Below are 25370 nucleotides of genomic sequence, written 5' to 3'. Positions count from 1 at the left end.
TTAAAATCAAAGAGATCATCTTCAAGGCAAGGACGAAACGTACAGCACTGTGCTTGTATTGTGTTTATTGCTCTACCAGTGCAATGCTTGCATAGTGATTTTTCAAATGCACTTCAAAATACAACTGATATAACAGCAACGCTGTCGTTACATGTTTTTCTGTCTGCTACATTATTCATTACATCCAAATTCAGCAGAATAGCTATATTAAATACAGGTTAATAATGCATGTATTTCCACAACTTGGTTATCCTCACAGTTACTAGACTGCATGCTAATTACATTGTAAATATTGCTTACATTTTGCCACACCCCATTGCAATTAACAATGAGCTTCTCAATATATGCATTAAATCTCTGCATTGAATTAAAATACATACATTGAGTTTCATCTGAACTATAAACCATCAGCCCACATCCCCCACCTCAAATGTGAAATCAGATCTAATTTAGGTTGTGCCATGGAAATAATTTTCAAAATCACTGGACACAAGCGGGACCCTCCTGCCCTCCCCACTGGAAAAGGGAGGAGGGCAAGTGACTCCCTTTCCTTCCACAGGGAATTAATTCCTTAACAAAAATAATAAAATTGCTGAATAAAAAACAAAAAACGAAACAAAAATAGTGCTTGCCAGCTATCTCATTCCCCTATGAGTGACAATGTAGAGCAAAATATTTATCAGAGACAAAGGCTTTGTCTCCTTGTCGGGCCTCTTCAATGAATTAAACAACCCCCCCCCCCCACAGCTTTTTAATTAAATGGCTGCAGCTCCATCTCTCTATCTGTAGCTCCCCATTACGGAGGCCAGATAAGGGATTATATCTCTAGCATGTTAAGAAAGGCTTCTGGGCTGCGGCTCCTCATGAAATTTGTCACAAGATCTCATTTTCTTCATTGCCAGACGTGATGCTTATAATTGATGTGGAGGCAGCAGTAATTTATTGGCCGTCCGCAATTATCATCCCCTCCAAGCTGGGAGATGTGACTGCAATTTAGATTGGGGGAGGTGGGTGTATTAGAAGTAGAATCTTTTTTTTTTTTTCCTTTCCCGAAACCACTACTGGATGCAAATTTATGGCAGCCTCATATCCTAAACAATATGTAATTTATCATGCAGTCGCCGCCACGCGTGTGTCCCTTCCCCGACTCAAGGATAGCGAGGCATTCATTCAGCCAGCTGGACTTTCACACAGTGTTATAGAGTAAGGGGGGTGGGGGGTGGTAAGGGCACTGCTTTCCTTCATAACCTCATGTCAACTCAATTTGCCTTTATTCAAGTAATTGTATTTCTAAATGAAAGTAATACAAAAGATTACCCTTTTCATTTTCCCCTTGTTACTTGACAGTTTGATAATTCACATATTCACAGTAAACGTGCCTGCCTGTCACTAAATATCACAGCGTCAGAACATAAAATTTAGAGTATGTAAGCAAACTGGAAAGCAAACAATGTAGTTGTATGGTAGAGTTGTAAACTATAAAAAAATTGTAAAATCGGGCACTGCGTTTCAGTACTGAACAAGGGATGCTGCAGCTTTAATATCTTACCTCTTTTTTAATATCCATTCTAAATGAAGAGCTGTGAAGTCTAGATCCAATAGTATCTCTAGCAGTTGTTAAGAGTGAACGGAGGGGGTGTGGGGCTATGCCCTTCATGCTATTATCTTTGTGGCATAGCAAAACATGCTCCAGGCAATCGGCATGAAATTCTTAATTGCTTAGCCCACTTGTGCGTTGCTCTGGGGACAGAGCCTGTGAATGGAGTTGCCAGGAGGACCCTTGTGTTAGTGCTTGGGTCCCTGCCAGTCTGCCTGCCTGCCTGTGTTTCGCACAGAGGGAGAGCATTTTTAACTAACTCTTTGTTGGGCCGGCAAGCGTGCACTAAATTGTTTTTGTAGAGCTGGGAGGACGGATACAGGAGTTGAACAAAAAAATAAGCTGCATCCGTGATACGTGGCACACACATTTGAGTAAGTAGGCTGTCCCGTAGGTGCCTTGATTTAAATTATTCAGCAAACTGAGCCTCTCGCACAACATATACTGTAATAAGTACAAGCTGCATCTCTCAAGCTTTGATAGAGGGCTCACAGTGGGCTCTATAGTTGTATAGATTACTTTTTTTCAAGGAACAGCCTCAAATTGTATTGATTGTCCTTGTTAGATAAATGTGTTTCCTCAAAACCTTAAGATTATTATCTGGCTAATAGACAAGGAGAATACATTTTGGGGAAGTAAATTAGTCCAAGTGTCTTGTCTATGACAAGATGACTTTGGTTTAAATGTGACGGGGAGGGAATCTCAATATAATTGTATTTCTGTGGTGAAATATAACAAGCTTGTTCACAAGTAAAACCCTTATTTATGCTTGATTGATGACAAACACACACAAATACTACCCTTTAAAGTGTGGGTGCAGAGCACTCAACCACAATTGTAAGTAAACATTTTTTGTATCATTGTGACAGCGGAGAAGAAGTTACAATTCCAAATTGGTTTGCAGATGAAATATAAAAATAAACCTGCTTGAACTGGGAAGAGGTGCTAAGTTCAAATCAGTGAGTCTTAAAAAAACAGCATTGATCGTGATTAAAAAGTTTGGAAAGGAAAAAATGTTGTGAGGCAGAAAGGGGATTTACTGAGAGAATGAGGGGGAGTGGTCACACGCCATGTTTATTTTCAACTGGGAATATTACAGAATAAATCCAGTACCTGCATTTCACCTGCATTCTAAATTGAGTGGTTTGAATGTACAGAAACAGCCTGAATACAGGATTAGGGACCACATAAAGATGTGATATAAAAATGTCTAGTTAAAATTAAACAAGGCACCATGGGGCCTATTCTGAAAGCAATTTAGCCCAGTCTGTAATTTTACTAAGTAGTTTAATTTAAGGTATCTAAAGCACACTCCAGTTGTTTGTTTATTGTGCTTTTGCCTTTCAGAGAAAAGGACTAAATTACAGAGCAAAGTGTATTCTTTATTGGAGAATAGGACCCCTTTTGGCTAAACTTGGTTTACAAACTGGCAATGTTTTCAACATCTGCACCAGTTGGGCTACACTGAAAATTCTTTTTTTTTTCCATTAGGGAATAAGTGGGGCAAATTGTGCAGTAGAGCATAAAAAACTTTGAAAGTCGTCCTTTTGATTTCATGAAAAGAAGATATTTAGTCTGAACTGAGAGGGGAGCAAAAACGAAAGTTTTTCACACTTACCTATTACAAAAGTCCTGGCTTATGCCTTACAGCAGTCACAAAGGTCATAAAAGCTTCAGATTTATTGACTGATTTCAAGTGGCCACTGATCTGAAGGGATCTGCAAACTAGCCCTAAGCAGTTGGAGATAGCAGGGGAGCCACATCTTGGGTCCCCAGGGTGGCCCTCAGACAGCATCATGAGGACCACTTCCGTGCCACAAATACAGTGTTGATCCCATACCTTGACTGTAGTACGCAAAAACCTATTGTTCAGCTTAGCCGAGAAATCCCAGTGTAGCTATGAGATGCAATCACTGCCAATAAATTGAACGTGCACGTCGACTTAACTAAGAATTAGCAAAGCCTTCAATAAAGGCCTATTTGACATCAATCTTTTGTCTTCCACATTCTAACAAGCTGAGCGAGAGAGATTGGGTGGGGGGGAGGGCAGAATGGCAGCTGCTAGCCAGGAATTGATTGCATTAATTGAGATGCCAATATGTAAGCTTGTTACATCCACCATTGTTTAGGATGATAGCTAACAAGTCCTGCTGATCAATGGGACCAATAAAGGCTTCATCCATTAATGAGCAATGTGGTAATTAATGTTATCCATAAACCAATTAGAGTGGGTAATGCGTCTGCTGGTTAGCACAGTGAGTGGCAATATAGTAGAATTGAAGATCTGCGTGGCTCTCCCTCCCTGTTTGTATCCCAGGCTAGATGTCTGTATTGTTGGAGTCTGGACTGTCTTTGTATTAGTAGTTCCTTTTGCAGTACACTGCTGAAGGTATTAGCCAAAATATTTGTCCACTTTTTGGCTCGTATACTGTATTTTTCTCCCTCCTAATTTATGGGTGTTTTAATTTATTTATAAACGACTTACGGCATCGTAATATCCCTTCAGTATGAGAAAAATGTGATACAGCCTCTCACATATACAGTTTTCTTAACCAAGGAAAATGACTATATTCCAAATGGCTAACAGAGTGATAGTCTTGATCACTATGTTGACTTGCCATGCAGTCCTCGCCCCCTCACAATCAGAGATTGCCAGTCAGGTAGCCAAGTGCCAAAGTGAACTAACCAGCCAAAAGAAAACAATATTCAGGAGGAATAACAAAAAAAAAAAAAAAAAAAAAAAACATTTGGAATGTCTTCATTGGTTGTTATTATTATTATTATTATTATTATTATTATTATTATTATTATTATTATTATTGGTTGATATCGCTTTAATAAGTTTGATGTTTCAAAAGAGGTCTTTTAAATATAAAAATACATTGCAATGGATCCTTCCTAATGTACTTTTTTACTGCTATTATACGATTTCTATACAGTGAATGTAGTTTACAGAGGGGTAATAAAACGTGTTTCCTTCCAAAACAAACTTTATTCAAACTGTAAAAAATACAAAAAAGCAGTCAATACATGTGTTTTTTCACATAGCTCATTTTAAATGAACCATTGGAAGATTGAAGAAATTCAGTACTTTTAACAGTTTAAAACACCCTCTTTTGTACAGTGCGCTAGATCTCCCTGAAGTGTGAGTGAGGTACTGAATTCCTAGATTGACAGGTCTTGCCAGTCGTTTCGAAAAACAACAGTATTGATTGATAACAGTGTTGTAGTTTCTGTCCTGACTGGCTGTCCATCACAGGCGTTTTTTTATTGAGTGCTCAGGCCTGTCGTTTCGGGCTGTTCCAGCTGTTTGCAAGGTGAAGAGCTGCAGCAGTGGTGAGGAGGAGGAACAACACCAGCAGATCCTGACCAGCCTGGCCTGGTCCCTGCAGTAGAGAGTTCTGAACCAGGTGGAGAGAGATGTTGTCTGGTGAGGACGTCACCTCGGGAAATCGTTTCTTATGGAATACGAACCCTTATAAAAATTGAATTATAGGAAAGGTCAGGTAGAAAAAGTTTTGGCTAGTGGTTTCCGCAGTGTTATAAGGCTTTCCAACACTGATTAAAGCATTAGCTAAAACATCTTTTTTAATGATCCTACAGTAAGTAGTGATATAACTGAATTTTAATATTATACATTTGGAAGACGTAATAAGAGGTAGTTAACAGTAGAGATTTGAGATGCAGGATTTATTCTAAAAATAACTGTTGTGTTGTTTTCGTGAAAGCCTATCATATTCCTTCATATTACTGATTTATTTATTTTATATTGGAAAAATCGATCATGGTCTGGCTAAACTAAAATGTGGTGGAGCAAACCAGAACAGCACTATTCATTCTATCAGTGCAACTAAGTGGCCTCAAAATGCTAAATATTGCTCAAGTAACAAGTAAACCATTTCCATCTTTAGCCGACACTCAATCAGATAGGTAGATGGCTGTATAGAAGCTTGCTGGGTTGGAACATTGCTTTATATTGTAGCTGCTGCTTCCATAGACAAGCTGTTAAGCACAAATGGGAAAACAAGAAAAGAAAAAGTCCATCAGTCTTTCTGCCTGAAACCTGCAGCCTTAATCAGTACTTACAGCAAGCAGGCTAAATAAACAGTAAGTAAGTTGTCTTGTGCAGGAGAACGTCAATGCCTGCAACTTGCTCAAGCCTTTGCTTTGAATGGTTCTGTATTGACCCTGAGGGACCTCTGGGGGATTCCCTAATTGAAAATTAATATTGAATCAATGCCGCGGGCCATTTGCATATTGATCATAAACAACTAGGAAGGCACCAAGTATGTGGTGGATCAATAGGGCCTTCTTTAGCGGCAAGTGCAGTACATCACATTATAGCCACCTGCTCCAGAGGTTAATCATTGCCGCTTGTTAAGGTGGAATCCTGCCACAGGGGTTCTTTATGAGGCCTCCCCAAGGGGGAGCACTATCCTGACAGCCACAAGGTGTATAGGGTGCCTTGTCATAGTGAAAACCTGTGGCTTAAATGTATTACTTTGCTATTTTTGTTTTATTTTAGTTTGGTTTTCTTCAGGTTTGGGATAATCTGAATTGCATATAGTTTTGGGGGTTTTATTTGGTATTATTAAATAGGTCAAACAGGCTTTTTCAAAAAATGTTTTGCTAAAATATTCAGAGCATTAGTATACCGGGATAAAAACGTAATAATGGTTTCCACATGCTTTTGAAGCCGTTGAGATTCTTCTGGCCTGACCTTACTCGGAAGTCAGCTTCCACTGCTGGTTGTGTTGTGCCAGGTTATCCCTTTAACTTGTTCAGTGCGAGGTGAAGACGACCCAGTATTGACTGTCCTGCTTCCTGACTGCCTTTGTGTGGGAGTGTTGCTGAATAAAGAACCCAGGAAGTCGAGAGAGGGCGCAGCTTATCTTCCAGTCTATGAAGTGAGGCCCCTGAATTAATGGCACTGTTGAGCCTGTCTTCCCCTGTGCTGAGAGCCAGGCCCAGAGAGCCAGCCTGCATCTGATCACCTCATTACAGGCCCTTTCATTGACTTGGCTGCACTGAACTGATGAACTGAGGCTGTGGACAAGAGCACATAATTGGGAGAAATGAATTCTTATCACAGGCCGCAGCAGGCAGTGCTGGGCTCTGTGGCTGTGTGTGCGTGTGAGAGGGAGAGCCAGGGAGGCAAAGATGCAGTGTGAATAGGGTTTGTTTTAGTATATGGTGGTGCATTTAGTGCTCATGAAGTGAGGGGACGAATGGCACTGGATACATTGCACATTGCCAGCAAGCTTCTCCTGACAGTTCTGCAAAGAGAGAGCTCACCTCAATCCATACCTGAACATTCAGTTCTGGGACTGTTGCAAGCATAGACTGCCTATTGTGGAATAATGTGTTTTGTGAAAGTCTGTTGGATCTGCTGTCTTACCCATCATGACTGACACTGAGTCGCAGGAGATTCAGCTCTTATATATGTCAGGGATTACTAGTCAACTGTGGGGCAGGTTAACGACACAGAAGTGTGTGCTGTATATCAGAGGTGTATGACTTCTGCAGTAGGTGTTTTGTTATGTGGAACCGATTTGTTAATCCTGTGCACTGTCCGAGTGAGACTGAGGCTCCCTTCCTGCTGCCTTTCAACTCATTTCCATGTTTATTTGTGGAGTCAGCAAAACCACCCAGCTAACCTTTCATTTCACAAATGTTGCTGATGTGAATCTGAGACCATTAAGCTAACAGTTTCCTCTCAGTTAGAAAGTAATATTACATTATCTGGTGGCACATTTCTCATAATGTTTTTGCACTGCATCAATTAATAAGCCCATTTAGTAAAGCAGTTGTTAGGGTGTTTTTTTAATACAAATTGCTTTCAGCCAGATGTGCATAAAGACTGCTCAACAAAGGTAATTTTTGAATTACAATACACCAAAATAAACAAGAGACAAGTGACCCAAAGTATAGGCCCAGTGGAAACTCAGTTATAACAGTGTATAAGTCACTAGCTTCTATACAGGTAGCTCCGATACAGAGACAGAGACAGAGATAGAGAGAGAGGCAGGCACCCCCAGCAGTATGGGTCTATAACACTACATGCAGTGCTGCACCAGCACAGCCCCACCACACACTGAACGGTTGTAAAGTGCAGATATTTTTCGGGGCTCAGCTAAGAATTAAATCTCCACGACTGTCTGACTGCAGTTTAAAGCCCAAATGGTGTGCAGTAGGAAATTGAAAAGAAATTAAGTGTGTTCACTTGACATGTGATGACCCCAGCTGGTGGAGCTGAATACGGAGAGCTGGCTGTGGAAGTGCAGTCAGTTTAGATTATTAGGATGAGGGAGAGGGGGAGAGAGAGAGATGGCTGGTGAATATAGGAAACTGAACATAGACAAGATTATTTGATTGGTTTGAGATGGTTGCTAGACAGCAACCAAGAGCACTGTTACAGTGATATGTAGGAATTCCACCCTACTTGTATACAGCACTGTGTGTTGCATTGTAATAGGAGCTTTTGCAAATTACTGACATGGTTGGCTGCATAATGTCATCAAAAAATGTATTAACTGCTTTGTGTGTATTTCTATTTATGTCGAGACCAAAATACATGTTGATTGTGTGTGCATGCATGCATGCATACATACATACATGCATACGCACATAAATACATACAAAGTGTTCCCTTTTTAATGCTAGGTTTGCTTCTTGAGCTTAAAAATTTTATTGTAGAGCTGTTTTTATTGACCTTGATTAGCACTAATCTTGGACTACTTTACTTAGCATTAGGTAATGCAGCCAGTAAGACCCTGTAGTTCTGCTGCAGGTAGTTTGTGTCCATACAGCCAATGCTGCCTGTAGGGAATGCAGGCAAATCAACATGGCAATTCAGAGCCCAGATTGCAGTCAACAGACACCAAGGAATTCAGGTGTAGAATTGAGCATATTTGCGGGACACTGTGGCCTAAAGATTAAAATGGTACATTTATGGCATATCATTTAATTTGTGTAAAAGGAAAGCCATAATTATCTGAAATATTTTTTCTGCAGTTGGAAGCCCTGGTGTATAATACATTGAGATGTTCTGCAGAGACCCCTTAGTTTTGTGAGGCATGTGTATTTTCAGACAGGAATGTTCACTGAGGTTGAATTATTTCCACATCGACATCTTCCCAAGAATGGCGTGCGCAGTGCAGGATATCTCTCAGTCCAGGGGGAAAGAGGGAGATTAATTTTGTAACCTTGAAATTCCAGCAGCAAAATTGTTTGAATGATTTCGAACGGAAAGAAGGAAATTGCTTTTTTAAACGTATTTATTTCTCTGTCTGATCTGAGAGCCGAAATGCGCTGAGCCTTTAAATGTATTGGAGATGTTTTTTAATGCATTGTATGTATTGCATTGCATTGCATTGCTTATTTACTGTAGCTGCAAAAGACAGTCTTGCTTTCACAATAGCTTGTTTTTAACAAGAACATTTGGATGCAAATTAATCAAAAACTAGAATGTTTATGTATTTGTGATGCATTGATATCACACATTCATTTTTTTTATTCAGTTACTTAAAATATGATGGAGTAATAATATTTTAGGACTTTTGGGGGACTACATTTGTGAAATATGCTAAAATAATATTACTGTACTAATAATATCAATCATAATAATTAATATTAGCACTTGGAAGATGACTACATTTATGTGTTGTTATTATTATTATTACAAAGTAATATATTTGATAACGACATATTTGTGTTAATTGTAACTTTAGTCAAAAATGTATAATTTAATACTGCTTTAATATTAATGGTAATGATGATATTAATAATAATGATATAATACTAATAAACGTGATTTGCTCGGAACCCAGTATATTGTTTGAAAGGGATTGCTTGTTCACGTTGACATTTGCTCTCACGTCCAGTTTGGGGGGAGGATGCATTTTGTTTACAGGCTCTGATGCTTCTTGTTAAATTATTTATCTCTGCGTCGGGGTGGCTACAATAAAGAGGCCAGCAGCTGAGATCTTTGAAGATTGTGGAGTTTCTCCAAGCCATTGGACACTGACACTGTGGGGAGGGAGATCGTGATCCCTACACTCCTGCCCTCACACACAATAAAAGGACATCTCAGATTTATTCAGATCAAAGTGTTTTAAGTTTTTAATTAAAAAAAAAAAAAAAACCTGAAAGGAACAACCACCCGTTTTACCTCTTAAAGGAAAATGTGAAACGTGGTCGTGGAGTGCGAGTCTGAACGTGTCCCTTTGTTGTGTCCCTTGACATTGCAGGCTAATTTTTCATGGTTGTTTGAACTGGAAAATGAAAGAGAGGTTTGTGATTATTTCCTATAAGTGACAACACAATCGCATTACGCTCCAGTAAAAATGCAGAGAAGATATTGCCTCTTCATATTTCATGTGAAAGTAATGGCAGGGCCATAGAAAGAAAAAAGAAAAAGGCAGACAATTTCATTAAAATGAAGGGGAAAAATAGAGGGGAATTCTTTTTTTTTATCTGTCTCTTTTCTTGTTAAGGTTTTAACTTTTTGTCTTCTGGTTTTTGTATTCCTATTGTTATGAATTTTTATTATTTAGGGTGCATAGACAGGTACTGTTAGTGCCTGTGTCTGCTTGTACAATTTAAAAACCTGAATAGATGACAATGCACACAAACAAAAGGTTTCTGGCTTAGTTCAGCTTAGAACAATTAGTGCCTACTGCCAGTGAGTCAAGAAAACACTGCTGACAGTATTTTTTTGTAAAACCAAAATCAGTTCATTTTATTGACAAACCGTCTTGTTTCCCGCACAGTAGAGTTTCACAGTGAACCTTTTGTACTAGGATTTAATACAAAAAATGCCATCACCATCAATAGGGTGTGGGGTCACCAATGGACACCCAGGATAGCACTGAATCAATGCGACAGGTCAGCAAGGCATTTAAACTGGAGGGATATGTGATCAATCCTCAGTGATGACCGACTCCTATAGGGAATCAGCAGAAAGGCACAGCTATTACTTTTGTTCCTGGTGCAACATCAAGAAGATGCGTATTTACATTATTTTTAACAGTGTAATCTGTCATGTAAGGGAGTGCACTGCCCATGCACCAAACTTCATAAAGCATTTTAACGCATGTCACTGTTGGCATACCTTATCCTGCCATGACGGTGTACACTTGTATCTAACAGTGTACTGTACACCTTTCCAGTATTTATTACTGCATTGTACACCTGACTTGGCCTATACATACATATATAAATACAGTATTAGGGCTCAAGAGCATATGTTAGCTGTTAGAACTGAGTAGATACTGTGGTGTAGTGATTGGTGAAACATGTTTCTAGACAAATCTACTGATAAGTATATACTCTACATAAATATGTTAATTGATTGACAGGTAGACAGGCTGCACACATTCTCACAGACAGCTAGATGGGTATATAGATAGATGGCAAATAGGCAGGATAATATAGAAGTACCTGTTGTTGTTTTTTTTTTTTAATTAAAATACTTAAAACACTACATTTTATATAGTGCATACACTGATGAATAAATTGTAAAGACTTTTGTAAATATAAAGCCAGGTTCTAATGTCAGACTAAAATTGAGGGGTAGAAATTGAGGAGTACAGGGCTGCTAGACAGACAGACAGACAGACATGTATCCTGATGGACAGATAAGCAGGCAGATTAAGGAGATAAATATATTTGTATCCTCATAAAAAGCTATTATTGTTGTTTAAAAACCAATTGCATTTAATGTTGGCGTGTTTGTTCTTTTGCATTGCGGCTTTTGAAAAAGATCATTAAACTACTAGTCCAAAAAAAAAGAAAAAATGCAAAACACCAATAAGAAGCCAGCCGTTCATTTCTTATTTATTTATTTAAATGTGTTCTCCCAAGGGAGGTCGGTCTTCCGCGTACCTGGTAATTAAAGTGCATTTGTGGCAAAAGCCAAACAATGGGAGAGATGAGCTATGAACAAAAGGGCTGTGACAGTTTTAGGTTATGTGATTTTTTTTATGTCTATTTTTTTATGCTAAATGAAAAATCAATACATTTTCTATGTTATACTTATTAAGAATGCCTCCTATGTTTCATTCCCAATTGTGAAATGGACGGTAGGGCTTTCTCTCTGGCAGTCAGGACTGTTTCATCGCATTTTCCAAGCCACTGGTGAATTGATGTGATTGCCCTTCGTGACAACGTTCATGCTGTTTGATAAAATTATCAAAAAAAAAAAAATTATACAGAACCTATCCTGGAATATTGGTTAACTACAATTGTAAATGTTTTTTTTTTCCTCCGGTATTCCTGTGGCTGCTTATTTTAACAAAAAATAAAGGACTTATGCCTCACACATCAACCAAAGGGTCTTTATTACAGTACTAAACAGCAAATGTACTTATCTTACTCACAGTGAAATCCTTCACATAACAAATGAGTCAGGAACCGCTATGTTGTGTCAAACACTGTCTAAACAAATAACCATTTTTCTCGTCGACTACAAGATAAGTATATATATTTTTAAGATGAGTCCCTGCAATATGAACACGACACTATTGTTTGTTTGTAATACCACTCTGCCTGTTCCGCCTTTGTGGTTTGGGGAAGGGAAAACTCTTCATCCCTTCGGTGGTCGTTATGACATCATAGAGCACATATTGTAATTTAGCTGGTATGAGCGCCCATTCGGACCTAAACCGGCTTAGGTCGGAGGTGGCAGTGTAAACGCAGTACTAGAAATAGGTGAGCTGGTACAGTGTGTGTGAGAGTGAGAGTGAGTGAGTGTCTATCCTGGCTGTCTCTGTGTAGGAAAATAACCTCCAAGCATCCATGTAAAATGCACTGAGGCTTTTAAACCAATGCTTGGCAGGGAAATGTGCATCAAGCTCAAGCACTTCTTTTTATAATCTCTGTTTGTTTGTACACCTGTTACGAGGACCCTAATGGCTTGTCTTTGTTGTGTGTGTTTTTGTCAAGCACAATTCCAAGCTCTTTGATGTAACCCAACCATCCCTACCATTTGCTGCTAGTTTGTGCTCTTGTGCAGTATTGTTGCATCTCTGTTTATTAAAATGAGATGTTGTTATCTTCGTACTTCATGGTGTTCTCCGATTGGTCACTACGGTGCAAGTGAGGGTCTTTTGCTGTCTGCATTTTTTCTCGTGCATGTAATAATGATATGACTGAAAGCCTCAGAGATTAATTATATTCTCTTAGGAACAGTAATACCAAACTGTTATACAGACAGTTCCCCTAAGTGTATGTGTATGTCCCCACAAAGATAGTAACTCCTGAAAAAACAATGTTGAGGGGACAACTCCACTTTGTAAAACATGTTTTTAAGAACTAAATTCTCCTCCGCGTGGAGTGCAGGATGCGCCCTATAGCCTGGAGATCGCAGGTTCGAATCCAGCCTATGTTTCCCTTGGGGGTGTGCACAATTGGCCGAACGCTGCACAGGTAGGGAGAGCTTAGGTTCACCACGCACAAGCGCCCCCTGTGGCTGATAGGGCGCCTGCGGGTCTGCAGTGGAACCATTCAGATCTGTGTTGTCCGCCGGCATTATAGGTCCGATGGCTTCACTGTGGAGCCGCAGTGCGAAAAAAGACGGCTTGGCAAGGACACGTTTCGGAAGACGCGTGTGTCAGCCACCGTTTCCCGAAACACCAGGGGGTTGCAGCAGTGAACTGGGATTAATAATAACAGAATTGCCGATTCCAAATTTGGGAGAAAAAAATTGAGTAAAATAATTGGCAAAGACTACATTTTTTTTTTTTTTTTTTTTTTTTTTTTTTTTTTTTTTTAAGTGCCAGAATATTTAGTTTGTTATTGACTTTCACCCTGTGTGAAGTTTTGTGTGATAGGAGTTAGAAATAGTAAATATACATATAGTCAGAGTCAGTGAGAAGTCCCCACAAATATAGGAATGCAAATGTGTGTGTGTGTGTGTGAACTGAACCATTTCCCACTGCTGATTTCCTTTGGAAATAGACCAAAGCTAGGAAACTTGCCCAATCTTCCTTCTTCCTTCAGATTCAAGTCTGAGGGACACAGCTGAAATGCCTGCTTGTGACCTTGACAACTGCAGTGTCCAGGGGTCAGCCCTGCAGCTCACTGAAGCGGGGAAGCTTTCTCCAAATTACCACTCTTCATGACGGGACAACATGAGGCTCATTAAAACTGAAATCTGATCAGAAAACTGTATCTCATTGCAGAGAAAAGATTTATCTAGATTAAAATACATTCATATATATATATGTATGTTTAAGACATGAATTCCACTGGTGTAAATTAGATTTTCCCCTCATTAGCTTTGTATGCCTGATGTGATGCCCACTTTTAAATCATAACAGATATAATGAATTTAGCAAAACTGACCCGGAATGACCTGTGTGTGCATAGTGTCCACCCAAATGGCCTGCGATTTTTAAAATTAAGTGTTGGACAGTGCAAGGGGGGTGGGAATGGGGGGTGGGCAGTATTGTTCTAAGGCAGTCCGCAAATCCCTGCTGTTTGTAATTAACTCAGCGTTTAAAGTTTTTTAGCTATTTGCTGTCCTAACCCCCACCCCCAGCCTCCAACCCCCCTGCACTTTAAGCCCTATGGGGAGACAAAGTATTCTTTCACATTTAGATCCGTCTACCGCTGGAGGGGTCAAATCAGGGGCAGGAGGGGAGAAAGGCATGCCTGAGAAAAGCCAGGTTAGAAATCTTACACATAATTTAGACACATACCACGGCAGAAAGAGAAATAGAGATGCATCCTTATAGCAAATAAAAAAAGGTACGCTTGTTTCATGTTCTTACTAGAGGGGGAGCTGAATAGGTGTGTGTGTGTGTGTGTGTACGTGTACATGTGCATGTACTTGTGCGTGTGCGTGTGAACATTTATCTTTTTTTGGGTATCCACATGCTAGTGAGTTGGAGTGCTCAGTGTAATTGCTTCCCTTTGTAGAGAAGTGCATTTTGTATGTGTGTGCATGAATTTCAGTATCACTGTGGTGAAGGGTGCTATCAATTTTCAAAATGCAAGTCCAGTTGTAAAATAACCTCATCCCTAAACTGTATGAATGCAACAAGTGATTGGACAGTAGACCGAAGCTGGTTTTGACAGGTGTGTTACTTCTTGAAGACGTTGTTCTGGGTTTGTATGTTTTTATTTAATTTGATAAATATTAATATATTTCATTTTAGCTTCTGGTTTTGAATTAAAACCCATATACAAAGTATATCTGTTTGATTTATGTTTCAGATAGAGTTCTTTTTAGATTTTGTATATAAAATATATATATATATATATATATATATATATATATATATTATTTTTTTTTTTTTTTTATTAAAAATATAATATTTTTTTTATATATACATAACCCTTTATAAAGAAATATACTCTTTGAAGTTTAAGTGAGGTTTTTAGAGGTCATTGTGATTTTCTTTGTTTCAAAACACCTCCAGTTCTCCTTAAAATTTTGTAGTCCATGTGTAGCTACAAGATTTGTATTAACATCGAGGTTATTAATTGTTAATGCTACTTAAATAATATTAATAAGTAATAATATAATAATAATAATAATAATAATAAAAAATAGAAGGTTAATTCAAGGACTCTTGAATTAACCTTGAATTAACTTTAAAATATAGTTTCCCATCCTGTAGTAAACACAGTCAACAAACACAGTCCAGCCTGTGGTTATAGACCTAGTGCTGTAAACTGCCTTTGGTATAAGGAGTCTCTTTTGTTTTGTTTTTTTTAAATCCTGACTGACACAACAACTGGACACTCCCTATTAGATAGGGGATTATTTTAGAAGGGTGTGAGTGTTGTGGAGAGGTGCTGATATAAGGAGAAGACAATGTATGAAAGCTTCCCAGCGTGAGTCCTGTGTCCCATTGTCCTGCTGTACGGACCTGTCACTTTCATTTTACACCGCACAGCCCGGAGTCAGGACCACTTTGATACGGGGGGAAAAGGAGAGGGGGGTTCAAAAAGGAGAAGGTCCAGAGAGGCTGTGAGGTGTGAAATAAGATTGCTTTTATCTGATGCTGCTGCTTAAAAAAAAAAAAAAAAAAAAAAAAAAAAAAAAGGCAAACTGCTGAGGCTGGTTTGTTCTTGTGAGGAGAGCAGTGTGACGGGAAAGGTACACAGAGTTAACATATTTCAGAATATTACAAAACAGGAATTATTTTATTTATTTATTTATAATTACCAGGAGAGAATCCTGATTGAGCCACTGGGGCAGATTTATCAATGTATTTCCGTCAAAGTGTTGGAAACAAGAAGCTGCCTCCTATGTTGTGTGTTACTATTTTCATATTATTAACAGTTTTCCTTTTGTAACAAAATGGTACCAGTTGTTTAAAGGTCTTGATTAAGTGTTAGTGATGTCTGTCTGTCTGTCTGTGGTGGAATCAGTTCCCTTTCTCTTCTGTCTGAGAGCTGTGTTGAGGCACAAACTGTGCTTCAGCTACTTCATATTGCATTTAGTTTAAAGGGAGCAGAGTGCTGTAAATTTGCTTGCTCGCTCCTATACAGAACGCAGGTTGGAGTTGAGTATGTATTTGTCTTGCACTGTATTTGCAGTTTGCACCTTTGTTCTTTCCTTATTTTATTTTTATCAGTTCGTCTCTCCTTTTTTCCTCTATTTTTTATTTGTTGATGCTTCCTCTCTTGTTTCTGTCGTTTGTTATCTCATGTTCTCTGTCTCTTTCTGTTGGTGTGTCTTCGTCTCCATTTCTTTCTCTCTTGCTCAGCTTGTGTAGGGTTACACCTATAGGCCTGCCACAGATTCAACGCTGAGAAACAACAACCATCTTTAGAAAAAACACTCTGGGATTCCTTTAGCCAGGACCAAACCGGGGCACACACCACACCTGCCTCAATTCTCTTTCAATTTAAGATGAGCTGTGGTGATGCCATTTTATATAATAAGTAATAAATAGAGAAAGCATATAGCTGAATTATTAAGTAGAGCATATCTATCTATCTATCTATCTATCTATCTATCTATCTATCTATCTATCTATATAAAATGAAAAGTTTTTTGTGCACAAAAGGTTTAAATTATTGCAAAGTAATTTATTTTAGAGAAAATAAGGGCTTTTCTGTGAAATGTCCTGAAATTAAATGCTTTTTAATCATTTAAACCTTTTGTGTACACGCTGATCATTAGTAGCTTTCTGTCTCTCTCTCTCTCTCCTTTTTTGGACGGAAATTGGAGGTTACCACGGAAACATAATAGAAACAATCTTTATAATAGAAAAAATATGCACGTAGGATCTTGGGAACACTTCAATATGCTTTCTACTCCAAGCCAGTTATCCTACTTAAATACCTTTATTTAAAACACAAGATCTCAGCATTCTCAGAGCGCCAGTGCCAAAGAGCATAATCCATAGTCCAATTATTTGGCTTTAAACAGAAGCATGGACATGTGCACGGATATGAACCTTAAGAAGGACTCTTTTGGTTTAAATTTGCTCCCTGGTTTCTTGTCAGCCAGGTAATGTGCCTGCAGTTGAGTGCGGAATGCTCAGCCTGCGAAAATCATTTTACATAAAAAAGGACAAATCTTTTTTGTCCTGCTACACAGCAAAAAGAAGAAAAAAAGCTTTTGGTTTTAAAAATCAAGCTGTGTTCTGATTGAGTGAAAATAACTAGACCAGGGGTCTCCAACCCTTGTCCTGGAGGGCTACTGTGGCTGATGGATTTCGTTTCAACCAATCTCCAAGTTACTTAATTGAAACAATTATTGGCTTAATTAGTCAAGATTAACAAGTGTTCCAGATCTTTAACCACTGATGATGTAAAGACACCTAGAAAACCTGCTGGATAGAGCCCCCCAGGACCAGGGCTGGAGACCCATGAACTAGACAGTCCACCCTGCACCCTAAAAAATATAGCTTTACCACAGAGTTCCTTGCTGGCCTCACAATAAGATTAGCCAAGCATATTGTTGCTTATCCCCTTTTTTAGTGCCAGTGGTTTGCCAGGAATCTCTGCCTCATAGTCAGCCTTCAATGCCTCATAAGTACTAACTTTAAGGAACAGTAGTTTTGCCGGAAAGGTCTCTGTAGAAAAGGGGTGTAATTTTAAAGGCATTTTTTAAATTGTGTATCGCTTTGATCCTTGGTCTGTAACTGACGTAAAATGACAGGTGTCAAAAGCCGATTTCAGGGGAAGAGGTTTCCTCCGGCTAAAATGACCTTTGGGGAAGACAAACAAACTAGAAGGTGAACAATGCTTGCCTTCTGGGAAAGGTGCGTGCACAGAAAGAAAACTGTCATATTCTAGTATGTGACTGTATGACAAGTCATATTTAAGTGGAATATAAACTTCCTATAGAGCCGCTATCTAAAAATGACCACCTGTGCCTTTACAAAAAACAGACAGACTTTATCGCTGAACTGGGATTTATTCTACTGTCCAGTCCTGGCTTCATATAAAAGGGGACTGCATGAAGCTAAACTAGCACTAAAAACAACCCCAGCCCAGAGCATGTGATTTATTGTGGCATGCTTCTATTTTCCAGATTGCAAGATAAATCTGTTCTGTCTGCTTGTTCCATTCTTAATTTGATTATTTTATTATTTTTGACCATCTTGAAGACATTACCTCCAATAAGCACATTACAGAAGGTCATAGAATCCCACAGCTGTATGTATTTTTTAATGTTTCTTTTATTTTGTTAAATTTTTTTTTGAATGACTTTTCTTGCTGTGGCTACCGCTTCAAAAACAACTTGGCATTTATATGGCAGTTTTCTAAACAGTATTGGTAATTAAAAACGAGGAAGCAATCACTTACTTGCATTTTAAGAAATAGACAGGTACAGTAAAAGCCAGTTCATTTATGTGTGGATGCCTGGGTTCGAAGCCTACTTAAGTCACAATTGAGTTTGTTGGTCTCAACCTAACCCCCAAGTGGAGACTGATCCACATCACAAACCCTATAATATTTTGAAGCCCATTTGGATTGATTTAAAATTAGGTTTAATATTAATTTTAGCAATTACAAATGTCACAGGTAAGAAAAAAATGATCTTGTTCTGGGTAGAAAGTAGATAATAAACAGCAGCATTCATTTTTTCATTTAATTTTTTTTAAATGTCATTTTAATTCATGAAGGGAGAATTTGAATGAAGGCTTGGACTCAAATAAACGTGCTCATCTCAAGTAATCTCCTGCTCTTGCTAATCTCAACACAGTGACTGCAGACAGATCCAGTGCCATTCCATTTCCTACTGAGTATAAACATGTTGTATTAATACAGTTATTCATTTAATTCCTTACAGAAGCCACTAACTGATTTTTATTTTCTATTATTTATTCACAATTTTTAAACAAACCCAGTGAAAAATGTGAGGCAAAAATGACCGTGTTATTTGTTTTGTCAAAGTTTGATGGAGTACAGGGTTAAATAGCACTCTTTTTATAATTCTGAATACTATTCTATTTATAGCTTTACTACACCACATTATTTCTGTAGAAGTCTTCGAAGTTAACTTTAGAAGATTTTTGGAGGGTACAGGTTGGTTTTTGTAACTTGAGGTTCTGCAGTTCAAAGGAGCAACACAGTCGATTACACAAAGCTGTTTTTACCTGTCAGGCTTGCTTAGTGGTCTGCATTTGACTGGTCGTGTAAATATTTAAACAGGATATGTATATTTTTTTGTTGTTGTCGAGCCGTCAATATATCAATAATCTGATGTGCAGAGAATAGTGTGTGGAAGCATTTTCAAAGAACATTTTAAGTACATTTGCCAAGAATTAGCTGACTTCTGTAATAACTGATTGGGGCTTATTGACTGAGGAACAGTCTACTATCGGCGGATCAGTTTTGTCATCTATCAGTCCTACTACTTTTAAACAAACTTAAAGGCGAGGGAGGGGGAGGCTGGGAGTCACTGGAGGGAATAAAGAAGATTGATGCTCATTTTATTAGCTTTTTTTGTTGTTGCATTTTTCTTCTGCATTACTTACAGGTGACATTATCGCTTCTCCATTGTTCTGAGTTCATTCCCTTTTAAATGGTCTTGGATATTGACCAAATGCTTTTTAACTGGCAGTAGAGTAAATTGCAGAAATGAAAAAAGAAAAGTTTAAATATTTATGATTATAATTTGCATTACCTGTGCAATTACACCAAAAAAAAAACACAGGTTGAGAATTGGAAAGCATGTTGATTTTTAAATGGATAATGAATTTGGAGGAAGTAAAACTGTTCTCAATTAATGTCAGGATTTTCATTTTCCTATATATAAATAACAAGGAAACTGTATTTTTAAAATAGTAAAAAGGTATTATTATTATTATTATTATTATTATTATATTATTATTATTTGTAGTAGTAGTAGTACTGGAAGTAGTAGCAGTATACATTTACAATACATTTTCCAGATCATAAAACAAAAACAAAATCAGACATAGAAGTTGCCTCTTCAGAAAGAAAATGCTCTTATACTCTTATAACACCTAGGTTTCTGAAGCAACTGATTAATTGAAAATCTAGGTAAATGTCTTCCTCCATAGAAAATAAATATAATTAGCTGATGTTATATTACCAGGCTCATCCCCTGCGCTGCTGTATTCTATTGTATATTATGCAGCATGCTACTTTTATAGAAATTCCTTTTTCTAATCTTGTAATTGAATGTCACTCGGTGTAAATGAAGCTTCCTATAGAAAAAAAGGAAAGCCAGCCCTTTAATAAAATCAGCCAATTCTGAGTGAGGTTATTTACATGTTCTGTGCTCTCCTCCCCCTCTAGGAGAGCTGAGTGAGGATGTGGAGGCTGCCAGTGAGACCACTACAGACCAGGAGGACCAAACCAAAGACAGAGACAGTGGGGGGGAAAAGGAGCTCACCAAAGGGACAGGTAAGGCCCGTCTTTGTGTCTTCCACAATCGACCAGCACGACAGGCATTCGGTCAGAAGTCTAGGGCTTTTATTAATTATTTAATTTATTGATTTAATTATTAATTCATTCATTCCTTTATGAGGCCCCAGTTCTGAGCTGCTTGAAGTTATTCAATGGTTTACCCCCGCCTATCATTTGCAACATTTTTGTTTTTTAATTAAAGGAATGAATTTGATAAGGAGTCCTTTGTTAAAATAACATTCTGAGTGTATTGCACTCTATAGTTTTGTACAAACATTGTCAGTTGTATTGTTTTGTGCAAATGACATGCTGGAGTAAAAGACTATGAGAAATGGGGGCCAGGGACAGGGCCTGGGTTGGGCAGTTCCGTGACGTCTTCATTGGCTGGATTTACCTCCAAGTCCCGGTTAAAATCAACGAATGCACAATGAGTTGTACTTATGCAGGCAGTGGTTTTTGTATTTAGCTTTTATTTAGTTAACCTTCGTCACAAATTTAAAATGAGCACAAGACAGGGCGCAAATGGAAGCTGAGTAAAAGTTCAGAACAGAACATGTTAAAAATGCATGGAATAGTTTACAAGGTGATTTAGTAACTTCTAAAACACTGAGCATTCAAAAAAAAACTATTAGGTTCTGCCCTGTGGGATTAGATTCCATTAGGTGGAGCAAATGGTGTGCTAACAAGGGAAGAGCCACGATGGGCCTCACAGCCTCTTCTCGTTCAACACGTCTTATGTTCACATCTTCTCATATTCATATATCCAAGGCAAGCATTAGGTTTGGAATGATGAAAACTAGCTTTTACCAAAAGCTCTGCCTTTCATTTTTGGGGTTGGGTGACATTTCTATCTAGATTCAGTGTAGAGGGATGGGACTAAGATACAATAAGGACACAAGGAGGACCTGTGGGTTAGTTTAGCAGGAGCTGTGATATCCTTCCCCCTAGCTAGAGGAGTCTGAGGTAATGCCGACAGGCTGTTTTTAAAACATGTATTATTCATTCTTTCTGTAAGTGTTTTGGAGATATTTAAATTGCTGGACCGACGATCCTACTCTACACGTTAATGATGTGCGAAGGGACTATTTTATTAGTTGTCATGGAAACAGTGGTTATGAGGTTGTTTCTGCAGCACTCAACAGCCAGAATGAGTTCCGATTGATGTCACTGGGAGCAGGGGGCGGGGGGGGGCCAGAACTCGCTAACCAATGGTCCATACTGGTATCAAATGCTGGTGACAAACTTGTCTTCACTTTTTAACTGGGAATCTAATAACTGATTGATGTCTGGTAAACTGTTCTTATGCATGGCTTTCAAATCGTAGCACCTGCATTTGCCTTTTATTTTATTTAGCATGTAGCTGTCGTCACACTTATAAAACCTTCGGATTTTATATAGCTGGGCTTCAATTTCAAGACTCGCGCTGATTCTAACATTAAAATACACTTCCCTCTATCCAGTGTTGGTGCATATATAAACAAGCTTGTCATTGTAAGGTAGTCTCTGATTGTACTTTTAATGCATTTAACCACTTAAAAATGAATGCTTTCAAATGAACAATGTTATTAATTATTTACTATTACCTGTAGAATACAGGATCAAAATGCAACATAAGACAAGGTTACTCAATATATATTCCTTCCACCTGTCGGTGCCTAATCTCTAAATAAGTCTATTTCTGTGTTTTCTTAAGGAAGTGTGCGTTTCGGATGAAAATTGTAAAAGTTATTTCACGGCTTATTGAAGCCGTTTGTTAAAAATAGACTCTGCATTAGTCTCAAGCACTTGCATGCCGTTTGATGTCTGTGGAACCGCTATAGGTGGGATGCTTTGAAAGTGGAAAGAGCCTGTCTGTGGTTTGATAAATAAGGACACACATGTCTATTGCATTGTGTTTTACATGAGGCTTTCTTCAGAAGAGCAGGATTTACTTACTGACCCTTATTAGAGTCAAGTCAAGTGGCTTATTCACTAACTAGGATAAATCAACAAGCAGTGAAAATAAATGCATAAATCAAAAATATTATTATTATTATTCTATTTTTCGCATTACACATTTGCTTGCTGAATTAGTCTAGTTTAGGCTAAATTTAACAAGCGACGTTTATTATTTAAACAAAAGAAACATAGTAATTTTAAGTAGCATATATGTTACATGTTACATGTTACACTGATTTACCAGATTAAACATGGCTATATACAGTACAATACACAATCTTTTTCTTTGTGCTAAAAATAATGTAGTGATTCAGGAATGGAAAACCCATTCTTTACCAGCACCTCAAATTAGGCGTGAATGGTAGGGGTGTAGTAATAAATCTGAAATTAAATCTGTAAAAGCAATCTATTTTAAAAGACTGGGAAATTGACAGCTGCTTATTGTAGGGCACTCAGACAACTGACAACATACAGCACAACGGTGCTTTTAGAGGCCAGACTCCCAATGCGCATTTTTTAAAATTTACTCAGGCTGACTGTTTCAATAAGGAAAAACAGCTGGAGCATAGTACAAAAAAACCACATACATAAACTGTGTTTGAGAGAGAGGGAGGGGGGTTGGAAATTAAATTATTCTAGATAAAAAATATAAAAACAATAATGGACAATGATTTACATATTTATATATATTATATATATATATCATATATATATATATATATATAGTATATATATATATATATATCATAAATTTGGGTCATATTTTTGCAGACATAAAAACGTCTCAATAACATTCCGTCAGACCCTCTTTTGTCTCTCTTCTTTACACCCAATAACCGTAATTTTTAGTAAATAAAAATTTGTTGGCATTTGTAACAACACAATTTTGGTGTTAATCGGTGGAAAGGGTTTATTCGTTAGGACCCCAACAACCCCAAAGAATTACAATTCTTATTTTATAAATATTTGCCGGGTCGGGGTTCCAAAAAAAAAAAAAGAAAGCAAGGACAGGAACTGTGGATGGATTGAGAGTTAGCGGAAGTTAGGGAAATGGAGCGTTTCCGCTCGAGGATGGAAAGGTTTAGTGATAATTTCTTCTCCTCCATAATTACATCGCCGACTCGAGCGTAGCGTTTGGGGGGGGGGGGGGGGGGTGCAGAGAGGTAGGCTGTTAATACACTTTAGTGCTGGGAGGCTGGGAGGCACGCAATAGAATTTGACATGTTTAACATAAATGGGGGGGGGGGGGGGGGTGTAGTGAGTCGGTGGGTGGGGGGTGAATAATTCCTCTCCAGCCCCCTCCCTGACTTTCAAATTACTGAGAGGTTTGGGGGGGCGGTGAGGGATAATAAAATGAAACAGGTCATCCGTATTCTGACTCCAGCCGCATCCGACCAAATTGGATTCTTCTCTCTCTTCTCTCTCTCTCTTTTTTTTGTGTTAATATCAGACAGTTGATGAGCAGCAAAGCTCTTGGGCAGCATTGCCCCACATGTAAAATAAATGGGCCAGTTTGATATTTTTTACATATACAGTGCAAACCGAATTGAAGGGGTCACCAGATGGATGTTTCTGGTTTGCTTAAGTGGCTGTTTATTCAAGTCATTCCCTTGCACTGTATTGAAAGTAGAAAATCTGTAGTACTGGTGGCTGATATACGCCATACTGTATGTGTGTGTGTGTGTCATTAAATATAAAGGGTAATGTAGGTACACAAAAATATAACTAATCAGGATGTTCTTCAGCTGGATGCAAAAGGCAGTGCTATAAGCAAGTTTGCAGTCTGAAACATCCAGATATATAATAGATTTTCTTTATCAATTATTCAGATTTTTATGTACCTGCATTACCTTTTTCTTTTTGATTTTGCACCTTTTGGTACAAAGCATTTTTCCTTTTCCAAGGAAATGGTGTGTGTGTGTGTGTGTGTGTGTGTATATTCTACAATCATATCTAAAGATGTATTATATTAAGCTAGTTATTATACTGTTGTTTCTTAATTGCATTGACTTTTTTTCTGTGCGCTGAAATGCCGCAACAGTCTATGTAGAAAGTTGGTGTACCAAATTTAATTTCAGATATTTTACACTATGGGTTCAGAGAAAAGACATGCTTCTATATTAAGGTGATTTGGAGGCAGGCTTTCACTGTAATTTTCTTTATATGAAATTAATTGATACAAAGTAATTACTTGACTAGAAAGGTGAAATGGAAAATAACCCCACATAGCTCATGGCTCTATCGTGGATTGTAGTTTTTTTTTTCAAAAATTGTATATCCAATTATATTTAGCATTGAAAGAAATAACAGCACTGTGATTTTGAGTTAATGGTTAAATAGCTAAGGGACTGGAAAGAAGTGTGGCCTATAATGGTTAGACAGTGGACAGAATAGAAAAGCTGTGTGGTTTAGGGAATGTAGGGGAATCAGAGTGGCCTAGTGGTTAAAGCTAAGGGAATTGGAGAGATGCAGTGTGATCTAGCAGTTATAGCTGAGGGACGAAGAAGGAATCAGTGTGATCTTCTGTGTAGCTAAGGGACTGGGTGGGAGCTAGTGTCACCTAGTGGTTAGAGCTGTGGGACAACAAGGCAGTGTGGTCTACTGGGTAAAGCCAAGAGGCTGGGAGGAAGGCTGTGTAACCTAGTGGTTAGAGCTGAGAGACAAATAATCCTGTATTTTTTTTTTCCCTAACTGTAACTCCATTGGCCTGGATGTCAAAACTATTTTTTCCCCTTGAAAGTATGCCACCTTGTGAGTGCTCAAGAGACCCAAGACTCCCTGTCTGCGTCCTTGCAGTTAGAGATAATGCACTCCGACTATGTGAGGGAACGTGCCAAAGTCCAATTTTCTTACGGGACTCGACAGCACAGAAGCACCCCATTTACGGAAAGGACTATGAATTAATAATCACCAAATTGACTTAGATTTTTTTTTTTTTTCACTTGTGCTGGAAGATGGAAGCTCACTCCCTCTGCCTGTCAGAATAGGT

The 25370-nt window shown here is 38.3% G+C and overlaps 1 protein-coding gene across 5 annotated transcripts in view; it reads left to right on the top strand.

Moving 5' to 3' along the window:
* LOC121325903 (zinc finger homeobox protein 3-like) overlaps positions 1–25370 on the top strand; it is a 133376-nt gene that overhangs the window by 89083 nt on the left and 18923 nt on the right. For all 5 annotated transcript variants that reach the window (XM_041268977.1, XM_041268980.1, XM_041268979.1 and 2 more), the window contains one exon: positions 20333–20440. In XM_041268977.1, coding sequence (XP_041124911.1) covers positions 20333–20440 — 108 coding nt within the window. The remainder of the gene's footprint in view (positions 1–20332; positions 20441–25370) is intronic.

The sequence above is a fragment of the Polyodon spathula genome, chromosome 13 (genome assembly GCF_017654505.1).
Source record: "Polyodon spathula isolate WHYD16114869_AA chromosome 13, ASM1765450v1, whole genome shotgun sequence".
Classification (NCBI taxonomy): Eukaryota; Metazoa; Chordata; class Actinopteri; order Acipenseriformes; family Polyodontidae; genus Polyodon; species Polyodon spathula.
This window is presented reverse-complemented; position numbering and strand designations above follow the sequence as displayed.